Source organism: Pelodiscus sinensis, chromosome 1 (assembly GCF_052426305.1).
Source record: "Pelodiscus sinensis isolate ZL-2025 chromosome 1, ASM5242630v1, whole genome shotgun sequence".
Lineage (NCBI taxonomy): Eukaryota > Metazoa > Chordata > Testudines > Trionychidae > Pelodiscus > Pelodiscus sinensis.
In genome coordinates, this window is record NC_143052.1 from 313,342,738 (window position 1) to 313,355,937 (window position 13,200).

Here is a 13,200-nt window from a genome sequence, read left to right on the forward strand (position 1 = left end):
CCAGCATTATTTTGGTTAGCCAGATGTCCATTTATCACGGGTGTGGCCAACTTTCCCACAGTCCCATAATGTTCATTTACAGCCACCAGTCCTGGCTCTCAGTGTTCTTTGCTGTTATTTAACTCTAATTTACACCTAAATGTCTTCTCGGAGCTTAGTAAGCAGTGGATGTGTTGGTAATGCTGCTAGGCAATAGTGACTACCTGTGGTCTAGCAAATTCTCTGGTTCAGGTCGCAAGGGTACCAGACTATAGAGGTACAACCTGTACACGAACAGAAATTTGAGAATGGAAGGCACTTCAATTTAGCAGACAAAGGGAAAACAAAAATCGATGGCTGAAAGTTAAGTGAGACAAATTGAGAATTGAAATAAAACAGTGAGGATATTTAAACACTGCAACAATTTACCAAGGCCTATGGTGAATTCTCCATCCCTGGCATTTGTAAAAAATGAAGACTGGATGTTTTTCTAAAAGATACGCTCTAGTTTAAAGAGGAATTAATTCACGGATCTCCTATCACCAGTGGTATGCAGGAGATGATCACATTTGACTGTACCTATGAAAGCTGTGTTAATTTAAAATACCAATACACAATGCTGGGAATACTAGGGATATGTTTTAAATACTCTGAGTTAGTGCCATGAGGTGAAGAAGAAAAACTGCAAACAGTTGCAAAACAGAGGTATTTAATGGTACTGATGAAAAATAATCCTTTATATGAAGGTTTACCTGAGGCATGTTTGCTACACATTGCAATGGCAAAAAGTTTGAGAGGAGTATGACCACAGAAGTTCCTATAATCTTCTCTTTTCAACTCAGTGCATGATGAAGAGTTCATATTCCAAAGTACTGTGCAAGAATGAATGTAATATAGCAGCACAAAAAGGAAGAGAAATTTAAGATTGGAGTATCAGCCTTTTGGCATGCCTCCATTGTAGCAGGTCAAAATTGAATAGGGATGTCAGAGATTCTGCTGACAACAAAGATCCAAAAGTATCACTGCTAAAAATTTTCCCTCTGTAGTATGTCTTCATTTGTTTTTTGTTCTTTCATTCATACAGTTTCTGCAGGCTCAATCCAGGACACTAGAGACCAGATCAATAGTACACACTGAAACAAGGTAAGTGTTCATTCAGGGAACCATGGTAGTGACATCAGTAGCCTTCCCTCCTCCTCAATAAAGGACTTTGGACCAGATTTTCTCAGCTGTGTCCAGAATCCATTTTGTCCAGCTGAAATCATGATTACAAAGAACCATTTGTGGCTCTCAATCTTGGGACCAGTATACCATTGGCTTCCTTATCGGTGTCATTCATGGGGCTCCTCTACACAAAGCCAACTAGCTACAGTCTCAAAGGACCAGCATTCCAGCTGAGATTTGGCCTAGTGCAGTGGCACCATGCTCAAGCCTTTGCCCACTATACTGAGGATAGAAAATATAAAAGACACAATCATGGTGGCTTTACGCCAGCTAGTGATTTTTCCATGCCAGCAGACTCCTCAACTAAGGGCTAAGTCTAAAGAAGAAACTAGCTGTGAGAATAGAGAAGATACTGGCCAACATATATAGAAGGATCTAAGCCAAATGTTGGATTCAAGTTTGAAGAAAGCTGAGACCTCCATCTGCATTTTATGCCTCAACTCCGCCACTACATTACAAACTAGCCTCAGAGTACAAACACACAGAAACGATCATTGCAAGAACACACAATGAAGCTAGACTTTGATTCAGTTTTTTTAATAATAAATTGTGCCAGTAGAAGCTTTCAAAGGCAATGATATATCAATAAATAACAGTTAAATTGAGTTCCTGAGAAAGAACCTACCACATGAAAGAATGTCAGATAGATGTAAATAACAAACAAACAAAGCAGTAATACTGAATTTTACATGGACTGTCACAACACAAGCACTGCATACCGCATAGCACTCCTTTCATACATGTAAACAAATACACAATCATTTTTGTTTCTTCCAAACTTGTTAATTTATGTGTGTTGTTGCTTAGACTTCTAAACAATGGATAGGATAGGCTATGCTAAAAACATTAAGGAATAATATGTGGAGTAATATATGGAAAAAGTCTGAAGCTCCAGATTTAAAATAAAATAATAATAAAGCAAAGACACACTGAAGGAGTGTTTTCCTCAATGTTATGATGTCAATCACTTAAATAGGACTATTACACTAATCTGAATTAAGATTTTTTTGTTTATCTATTTAGTTATATATAATAAAAGTAAATATGTATGGCTTAATTATCTTTAGTATTCCAATATCACTTTGAATAATTTTCACGTCTATATATATATATAAGAAAAATACATGTTTTAACAAAGATTGATATTTCAAAATATGCCTATCCTTTGATAGGAATGAGGGACTGTTGTGTTCCATCACAGCAGTATTTCAATGGAAGAGACAACAGGATAGAATAAATTTCTAGCAATGCTAACATTTTCAAACCTTAGTGCCTAAAGTTGGCACAACACAATCAGGCCACTTATATTTAAAGTGCTGAGCACCCACAAATCTCACTGATGTCATTGTGAGTTGTAGGTGCTCAACACCTTTTATAAAAGTAATTTGCATTTAGGACTCTAAATATGGATTTAAGCATTAATGTTTGAAAATGTGGACCTAAATATTTTAGCTTGGATACAATGTGTTACAGATAGTGAGTGTTAAACTGTGAAGTTTTAACTACTGATCACTCTGCATGAATGAGCTAGATTTAGACTGTTGCCACAAGGAAACTGTAAATAATGGTTTGAAAATCACTCTCCTTAGGGAGATGTGTGCGCAGATGATACATGTTTACTAAAATTGGCCTAGTCCATCAAGACCACAAAAACCACTAATCAGTTATAACTTTGCAATTAGTCCAAAATTAATATTGGATACAATCATAAAAGAGAAAATCATCCACACATCAACACAGGTTTAAAATGGTCTAATTTTAGACCCTCAGTAAAAACAGATTCACAGGACCTGCCTGTGAATGGCAAGAAACGGCCATTTCATATAGAAAAACACTGCTCATGCAACATTCTTCACACACCAGACACTGAAATCACACCCAAATTGTCACTTACTCACACTTTCTATTACACCCCAACAGGCAGAAAAAAATAAAGCAGCTTTAAGTTATGTCACAACTTTGAAATGTGGAAAATACAAATCAAAATAAAAATAAAAATCACGGTGTGAATAAAATGGCATCTGTAAATTTAGAAAATTAGAGAGCAGTTTTTGTTTTAATTTCTTAACATTATTGCACAGAAACCTTTCATCACATGTTCTTCAGCTTTATGCATTTTTCCTAAATGTGAAGTAAGTGCCATGGATAAAATAAAAACGTAGAAAAGAAGAACAGCAGCATGATTTGTCAAAATTAATCCCTATAATTTAGTAGGAAAAAAACTGCAATAAACAAAATAAGTGCTCTTTACTCATTTAAAAAATAACATTGTGAAAGTCTGTAAAATGCTGATCAGAGTAGAGGATGACTTCAAACAAAAATAGGCCTGGCAAGGCTAGGCTGCTGGCCTTGCAGAATTTGGTAAAAACCAGGAATTCAAGTGTAATTATCAACATAGCTATTTACAATGAAACCGACCTTAACTTAGAATGCTCATTTAGGACCTGGTCCTGCAACCTTTGACTCCCCTGACTCACAATGGCCTCAATTGGAGCTATGCCTGAATAAGAACTGCAAGATCAGGTCTTAAATGGTGAGCTAAAGGCCCAAATTTCTACTTGTGAAAAAGGTTCTGGAGTACTCAGTACAATAATTTACACATATACTGGTTGACAGGCTCCAGTCTGATCTACCACATCTTTGTTTTCGGTATCAGACTTCTCAGACTGGCTAGATTCAATTCCAGAAGGCTTTGGGTATCTAAATGGATATCCATTGTCATCAAAAAACCTTCTGAAAGTAAACTCATAAAAGGCATGCTCTGTGTGTTTATTGTTTGAAGAGGCTAGTGGGTCCCATGTCCTCGTACTGTCCCCACTAGTGTCATTCCAAGGACTTTCTTCTTCAACTGGGTCAAAGTTTGAGGTGTCCATTGGATGGCTGATCTTTGGAACGTAAGGAGCTGTCTGTCTGCGGATATCAGTGGAGAAGTCTATTGAGTTAAAGAAAGGATGGGCCTTAATATCATCTGCTCCACTTCTTCCAAGTCTATCCTCAGCAGCACAGCAGAGCTTGGTGATAAGATCACTTGCCTCGGGGCTTAGCTTGATCTGCAAGGGAATGTGCAGCGTGCTCTCCCAGTTTATCACCTGAAGAGGGGAAAGATATTCAACATCTTTTAATCTTTTGTACCAAAAGCTCTTCATTTGTCAATGCTGACTGAGCTAAAAGGTCTACTCACATCCACAATTTTTACTTTAGAACAGCAAGAATCCAGTGGTCTGATGACAGTATGCAAATATACAGCTCACTGTGAGCGGTACAGGAAAAATTGGTAGGAAAGGACATGAAAAACAGGAACTAAGATTTGATACAGTTTGCTGTACAAGTATTACAAAACAGCTGCAAAGCTAAAAAGAAACAGATTTTAGCTCTGAAATGTAAGTGCTGAATGCTTCTCACAGGCTAGAGCGTACAGGGTATTCTAAGCCGAAAAAGAAGAGGAAGTATAAATTTAACTTGTTTTTAAAAAGTTTTTCCTGTTCTGCCCCTCTTCCCACTCTGTGAAATTGTTTTTGGATCACTAAAATATTCCCAGACTACAACACATGCAACCTATGTGTCACAGAACTGTGTTTCTGGGATGTAGTTAGTGAACAAGGAAATACCACTGGATTATGGACAGGAGAAAAAATGAATTTAAACACAAACATTTAAGTGTTTTAGAAAGGAGTTGCTAAAATGTGATATTCAGTCCCTGGGAGGCTAGAAGGATGAACTTGTGGTTAAGGCCCTGGAGCGGTATACAGGAGTTTCATTCCCAGCACCACAAGTTTTGGCCTGATCTTTTTTTTAAGATGCCATTGACTTGGAGATTTGTGATTGCTCAACATCCCTGAAAAATAAAGCTTTTAATTTCTCTCTGCCCTCTCTATACAATGGGGTAACGTATCATAGTAGTGATATGAGGATAAATTAATGTCTGTGACACACTCAGATACAGGGGCAGTCAATAAATAAAAATAAAGTTTAATTGGAATTCTGCTTTAACTTACCTTTAGTTGGGTTTCTGTGGGAGTGGGGGCCAGAAAGGGAGGCTGCCCCACTAACATCTCAAAGAGAATCACTCCAACACTCCACCAGTCACACAGCTGAGTATACCCTGGAAGACAACCAAAAGACAGTGTCCCGCAACCAATAAGAACTGGAATATAGACGTGGTTTCCTCTTCCAATTTAAATAATACAGAAAAACACAGCACAAGGTTTCATCTTCTCTCACACCTTCTCATTCTTAGTCAGTGACCTAAATATAAGTTACTCAAAATCCATATTCTTGTGTGTCTTCTGCTGACTGACCCAAATTCTACTCCTGAAAGCAAAGAAATCCTAATTCTAGCAGCTAGAGTCCATTTCCCATATCTTTAGGCATGACACTGCTGACTGAGGGCTGAGAGGGAACATATGACTGGACAGAGCAAGCATTTTATCGCCAAGTCCTGACCTTATGCTCAGTGTAAAACGTGAAAGGGTTTTCTTTTTTTGCTTGAAATCCTGGACAGGAGATATCCCTAGGGCATTATAATTTGCATCGACTATTTGATTAGTCGATAAGGGCGCTTCTTCCTTTGAAGTGTAGCAAGTCCCCCACTGGCTCTGTGCTCCCCAAGGCATTTCAAAGCGGCAGCGCCACATGGAGCCTGGGGTCATCAGGGGAGTCCCCACCTGACTCCAGGCTCCACATGGCGCAGCCACTTTGAAACGTCATGGAGAGCCCGGGGCCAGCTGGGACTCCCTCGCTGACCCTGGGCTCCGTGCAGTGCTGCTGCTTTGAAGCACCTCTTCTTCTCCCCTCTTGTTGCCTCTTTCTGAGAGAGGTAGCAAGGTGGGGAGAAAAATGACTAGTCAACTAGTCATTTACATCCTCAAAATTGTGCTAGGTGTTCTATTACCTTTGCGAAGCAGTACTTCAGGAGCTATGTAATTAGGCGTCCCAACTAATGAGTGGGCTAAACATCTCTGATGCTGCTTTTTGGCTCTTTGCTCCAAGGTTTTCAACCTGTCTCCACATCTACAGTTGGACACATCATCCCAAAGATCACTGGGCTCCATGCTGTCTTGTCTGCTATGGGTCCCTTTGAAACAGAAAAAAAAAAAAAATTATTTTAATTGAATCACTTAAAAAACAAAACAACTGTCAACTAAAGAGAAAAATAAATTACTAAATGGCTAATTATACCAGACTCTAGTTCCCCTCTCTAGAGGAGTCTGAAAGTTTAAACCTCATGTTTCACTTTCTCAAAATTCTCCCCTTTTGGCTAGTTTTCTATAATGGGCCCCACTTCTCAGTCTCCTACTAAACCTTCTAGAAATACATTCACAAGTAAAGACCAGATGGCTGTAATACGTTTGGGATATCTGTACCGTTTGCCCTATGAATACTATTCAGACACTGTTCATTCCTGATCAGTGGCATGCATATTATCACAGTAGCCAGAAAGCTATCAAATTAGTTTATGATAAGCTCCTTTCACCCTCAGTAGTGATCCTCCCAAATCCAGCAAGAACTGGAAATTTGCTGCTATTGCAGCAGTTTAAGTTACTCATAAAGACAAACTAGAAGTTGTTGAAAGCAAAAGATAAACACCAAGGGTATTTTTCACAGGGGAAAAAAGTGGCAATAAATCTCACAACCCTGGCCTACAAACTTTAGGTTGTAGGGCATATGCTATGACACTAAAAATAATTGTGTAGACACCCAGGCTTGGGTTGTAGCTCACAGTGTGAAGCCCGCCCTCTCCCCAGACTTCAGAACCCTAGTCTGAAGAACTGCATGGCTCTTTTTAGCACATCCAGAGTCCAAGGCTGAATACCATAGTTCTGAAAATTGCTGCCCTGAGATTTGGGTTGTTTTGTTGTTGGTTTTTTTTTGTTTGTTTTTAAGTGTTTACATACCCCAAAATATGGCAATTTAATATGAAAGTTACCAAGCAACTGGCTTAAGCCTATTCCCCTTAACCATGTATAAAAGTTTAATCTATTCTGTGCTACCACATTTGCAGCGACCACTATCTATTTCAAGATGAAATAATACAACTCCCTATAGTAAACAGTATGTATAAGAACACTACCTTTCTGATAGTACTTTGAATTGTGAGTCCATCTGAATCCAGTACAGAGTCCAAAATCAGTCAGTTTGATATGCCCATCAAGGTCTATCAAAATGTTGTCAGGCTTGATGTCTCTATGGATAAATCCCATTTTGTGTACGCTTTCTATGGCCAAAGTGAGCTCCGCAATATAAAACCGAGCTAGATGTTCTGGGAAGACCTCCATCCGTATCAGCAGACTCATCATATCCCCACCTGGGATATAGTCCATCACAAAATACAAGTTTTCTTTATCTTGGAAAGAGTAATAGAGTTTAACCACCCATTCATTGTCTGCTTCAGCAAGTATATCCCTTTCTGCTTTGACGTGAGCCACCTGGTTACGATTCAGTACATCCTTCTTTCGCAGGGTTTTCATGGCATAGAGGGCGTGGGTATCCACTTTGCAGGCAAGGCACACTTCCCCAAAAGCACCAATACCCAGTGTCTTGATTTTAACAAACATAGATTTGTCCATTTTGGCTCTCTTAAGTCTGTTGTAGTTGGACTCCTTTTGGTAGAGAATTTTCCTCATTTGCTCTTGCTCTGCTTCACAAAGACCAGCCTTTATAAGAAAAAAGAAACCAGAACAACCAGCATAATTACACTCATAGGCAGAGACCAATCAAACTAGCATTTTGAAAGCATATGGTTAGGAGAAATGTAACCATAACCCACAAGAGAGATATGAATTTGTTTGCTCTATGTCTGTATTTATATTTTTTGAAACACTTGCAATTCACTGTGCCCTGACCCTATTATCTCAATTTTCTATAAATTGAACTCTGAATTAAGTGCCTCCGCAGTGACTGGCAGGAGAAATGTATTTTAAAAGAGATTATAACTGCTACTTTCCGGTATGGGCCTTGCTACTCTAATCCATGCCTTTGTCATCCTGAAATCTATTGCTGCTGTATGCCTCACATGAAATTACACCTTGAACTTATTCAAAAACTTAAACTGGTGCAAGATGTAGCACTCCACTTAGTAAGTGGTGCTATTCTGTGGTAGCATATACGATCAATACTTTGTTATCTGCAATGGCTTTCTGGGTGGAGTTTAAGGTATTGATTCTGACCTCTGAAGTCCTAAATGGGACCTGCCTAGTCATGAGACTACCTTTCTCCCTGTACCCGTTTGCTACAGATGCAATCAGCAGAGACCCCGAATTTGATTCCTTTATTATATATGTGAGGGGCCTGCTGGTGCAGTATTCTCTGTAAAAGTCCCTTTCCTGTGGGATGCTCTAGCCCTAACATTCTGACATTTTTAAACATATTCATCACAGGAGACTGAACACTAGGGATGTTAAGAAGCAATTAATTTGCTAGTTGACTAGTCGATGGAATTTTCATCGACTACTCAATAAGCACTTCCATGTTCCGCCTTTGAAATGTACAAGAGTCCCAGCAGGGGATCTTGTACATTTCAAAACTGGAACGCTGCATGGAGCCCAGGGCCAGCGAGAAGTCCCACTGACTCCAGGTTCCACACGTGCTCTTCCGCTTTGAAATGCACAAGAGCCCCTACTGGGGACTCTTGAACATTTCAAAGTGGCAGCGCCGCACGGAGCCTGGGGTCAGCTGGGAAGTCCCCAGCTGATCTGGGGCTCCACACAGCGCTGCTGCTTTGAAATGCCGCGAGGAGCCCGATGCCAGGCTCCCCGCAGCATTCAAAGTGGCAGCGCCACATGGAACAGCTGACCCAGGCTCCATACAGCACTGCCACTTTTAAGTAACCTCTTCTCCCCCCCCCCCCCTTGATACCTCTATCTGATCGAGGCAGCAAGGGGATGGGGGAGTGACTAGTCAACCAGCCAATAAGCATTTGCATCCCTACTGTACACTAGTCCTTTATATCCCTACTGTACACTAAAACCCAAACGAGGCAACAAACTACAGTTTGCTATGGGAATCCTGCACTGCTAATGTGGTTCTCAATCTTTTTCTTTCTGAAGCCCTCTCCTTCTCCCCCCAAGTACATGCTATAGAAACTCCACAACCCACCTGTACCACAACTATTTTTCTGCATATGAAAGTCAGGACCAGTATTAGGGGGTATCAAGGAGCAACTGTCCAGGGCCGAACGCCACAGTAGATGCAATGAAGCTAAGTTGCTCAGGCTTTGGCTTCAATCTCCAGAAGTGGGGCCCAGGCTACAGTCCTGAGTGGTGGGACTTTGGATTTTTGTCCTGGGTCCTAATGATTCTAATGCCAGCCATGTTTGGTAGACCTCCTGAAACCTGTTCATGACATCCCAGGAGAGCCCAGACCTCTGGTTGAGAACCAGAACCTTTCATATGTATTTTACAGGCTATTACTTAACTCCTGGCTGCAATGTTGAGATTTTCCTGTACAATATTACCACCTGGTTCAATTGACTACAATGGGAGTTGAGGTCTTTACAAGAGTGGGCCATTATTAATTATCTATTAAAAATGGCCTCCCTTTGAATTTAAATTAAATACAGAAAACAGAAAGGTGCTAGTCATTTCACACTATAGCTTTGGGTGTGTATCAATTTCTAGTTTGATCTCCAGTTTCCAGTTGCTTGAAATTTTCAAAAGTTTCACTTGTTGTCAGAAACATTTCATATATACTAATAGTAGTATGGAGATCGAGGAATAAAAAGAAGAGCTTCTGTAGACTTTAAGGCTGAAGCAAGTGCTCCACAGGGTGTTGCAAGTGTAACCTTTGCTTTAGTATCTCCTGGCTTACAAGTTCTTGCCCAAGCAAACTTTGTGCTTTTTAACAGCATTTTTGGGGTACAAAATCGTATTAGCATATGTACAACCAAAACTTATAACATGGGTGCCTAAAATATACTCTGAAATACACAGACTCCTAAATAAAAGTGGACTGGATATAAGAGGTGCTGAGCACCTGTAATTCCCACAGAAGCCTAACTTTAAGCACCTTATTTTGAACATTTTATTCTGTGATTAATGTTTCAAGTGATTAATGTTACTCCTATACCCATCTGACCGTAATTTACTTGTATTAAAACAAAATAAATAAAATTACTTTGGCCATTTCTTGCTCCAGCTGTAATCTTCTGTTGATTTTTTGCTGGTAGGTCTTTAAGACATTCTCCACATGTTGCTCCATGTAGAACTTGAAGGCAAATGGTGAGTAACTCTTAATTCGGGATTCTCTTTTTTCCTCATCTTTACTGTTTTTTCGCACTGGCACAGGAGACGTCTGGATCTGCTTTTTATCCTTGCTTGTTTTTTCTACTTTAGCATTCTTACTGCATTTGTCATTTCTTTCACCATTCTCCTCAGTTTTATTGCACATTGAACTGGGGACTCCACGGAGGGTCTGTTCTACACCCATGCACAAACAGTTTATATCAAATTGCTCAGAACTACTGGGAAGCAACAGATGCTTAGGATATGGTGGTGGTGGACACCGTGGCTCCTGATTACTGTAATCAACATCTAGTTGGTAGGCATTAGCTCCTCCAACAGGAAGTGGGTGCTGTTCAATCATTTCTAGGCCATCCCCAGTGGGGGGCTGTGCAGGTAGCCAGCCAGGGTGGGAAGGCCCAACGGCTGTTTGAGGCTCAGGTCTCATCACTCTCATGCTCTTCACAGGTTGGAGAATATGAGCAGCTGTGACTGCTGTAATAGTATTTGGAGATGTAATTGAAGGATCAGGTTTTCCTGGAGGAACCTGTCTTATAGATACCGGCATTTGCTGCTGCTGGTGGTTGTTAAAGGAATTAGTTCTGCTTGGCACTGAGGCATCCTGTCTGAAGGATACATGTTGCCGTGGGGAGGTTTCTAACCCTGGGTTTTGTAAAGAATCACGATGTGACAGTGTTGCCGTTTGCCACTGCTGAACTTGAGGATTATTCATGTCATACAGGTCCATGTTCAAGCTATTTCTAGATGGAGCTATTAGATTCTGTGGTGGGCTATCTGAAAAGTCATTAGCAAACGCTGGACCTCTGGCTATCACATGCATCTGGTGAGAGGAAGGGCTTGTTTGTTTGTGATGAGTATGTATATACAGACTGGCTGGAGCCTGCTGAAATGTGTGACCAGAGTTATTTTGAACTGTCCCTATATTTGGGAGATTTGCATAACCTCCCTCTTGCTGCATCTTATTTTGGAAAGACGGACTCCGCTGAACACCATACCCCATAGGTTCCCCCTGCACCATCATATGCTGCCTGCTGTAATGTGGACTGCTTGAGCCATGTGTAGCTTGTAGCTGTAAAGCTTGACTGCTGTGATTAGTCACTGGATAATTAATCACAGGAGAGTCCATATTTGCAGAATATGTTTTTTGTTGATGGCTACCAGGTGTGCTGAGAGAGCCTACTCCCGAAGGTCTTTGTATTGGAGCATTCATGGATGCAGACTGCGAAGCAGAGAGTAAATAGTCCATGTATGTCCTGGGAACTTCACTAAGAATATTTGCACCTTCTGCTCCAAAGCTTGTCCCTTCATAAGCTGTATTACTGATCTGATGATAGGACGGAAAAGATTCGTTTGATCCTTCAAAGCTTGGCCTGCGGGCTACGTTATTTGGCACAATACCCTTTCCTTTATAAAAAGACAAAAGAATGTTAGGAAACAATTCATCTGAACAAATTATATTACATAATCCACCCATGTATACACACATTTTTGTATCTCTTTAGTGTTACCAAAGGCAAACCAAACTAGATTAAACTCTCTGATCATTTGAAGCACTAAGTAGTATTATTAATAATAAACAGCAGGTATATAGCACTTTTCGCTATATGAATCACTGTTGGTTTTATCATACAATGAAATCAGAAGCTCAGATATGTTAGTTACTGAATCATCAGGTTACACTACTACAGCTTGGATTTAAAAGTTGAACAGTATCAGAGTCATGAATCACAAAATGCTGGGAGCAGCAGATCTGAGGTCCAAAGAACCTTACATGTTGCAGTCTACATGTGCTGCACCAATGGGAGAAGAGAACACTAACAGGCTAGCAGAACACAATTTAAAACATTACTACCATTATTTACCTGGTTAATGAACGGCCTGGCTAAGCTGGAGCAGCTCCTGCCCATAGTAGACCCAACCTGGCTGAAGCAGCCCACAGCACGGCTACTCCAGCCGGGCCCACCGCAGCACAGGCAGGGGGTGCACTCCAGCCTGGCTGGACCCACTGTACCATGGGTAGAGGGCTGTTCCAACCTAGCTGGGCTGGAGTGGCCCTCTGCCTACAGGATTCCATTTAACTGGTTAACTGATTAAGTGGGATTTTACATCCCTAATATCTATGTGCATAAAACACATGCAAAGAAGCAGCCTCTACCCCACGACACTGACATTCAGAACATTGTGCTACCAAATAAAACTGGCCAACATCTCATTATGTAATAAAATTAAGTCTCCTATTGCATGCAGCTGGTTTGGTTCGGTTCGTTGGTTTTTTGTTGTTGGGGGTTTTTTTTGTGATAACATACAGGGACAAAATCATCAAGGGCTTACTGTGGCTTATGCCAGTGCCAGTTATCCCCCTGGAGAAGGTCTACAGGAATATGTATGGATGTGGGAGCAGAGATCTTCCATGTAGAAGTGGGGTTGTGCTGGGACAGCACAGCCAGAAAAATGGCTGGCACTAGCCTAGAAGGGGACGTGGCTTGGGGCGGCACTGATGCAGTAGATCAACTCAGCATCTCTGCTGGCACACAGGGAGCACTGGCTGCAAACTGAAGCTGCTTCCCCATCAGGGACCCATTGCTGTGGGAACATTGCTGTTCTTTGGAGCTGTGCATGGGAACTTGCTGGCACAGAGATGGAATTTACAATATCCCGGGAGAGCAAAACTGATCAGACGGAAGAGTGTTTGGGTCCATAGAAGTACTAAGTACATGGCTCACTGGAAATGATTTTTGCCCACTTCCTCCTATCTAATATG

General features: G+C 40.9%; 1 protein-coding gene across 4 annotated transcripts in view; it reads right to left on the minus strand.

The window, feature by feature from the left end:
* Window positions 1–1,724: 1,724 nt before the first annotated feature.
* The window catches only part of LATS2 (large tumor suppressor kinase 2), a 66,992-nt gene continuing 55,516 nt past the window's right edge, over window positions 1,725–13,200 (minus strand). For all 4 annotated transcript variants that reach the window (XM_089775594.1, XM_089775591.1, XM_089775592.1 and 1 more), the window contains 5 exons: window positions 10,315–11,843; window positions 7,274–7,856; window positions 6,095–6,277; window positions 5,199–5,305; window positions 1,725–4,292 (listed from right to left, as the gene is read on the minus strand). In XM_089775594.1, coding sequence (XP_089631720.1) covers window positions 3,798–4,292; window positions 5,199–5,305; window positions 6,095–6,277; window positions 7,274–7,856; window positions 10,315–11,843 — 2,897 coding nt within the window. In that variant the 3' untranslated portion in view covers window positions 1,725–3,797. The remainder of the gene's footprint in view (window positions 4,293–5,198; window positions 5,306–6,094; window positions 6,278–7,273; window positions 7,857–10,314; window positions 11,844–13,200) is intronic.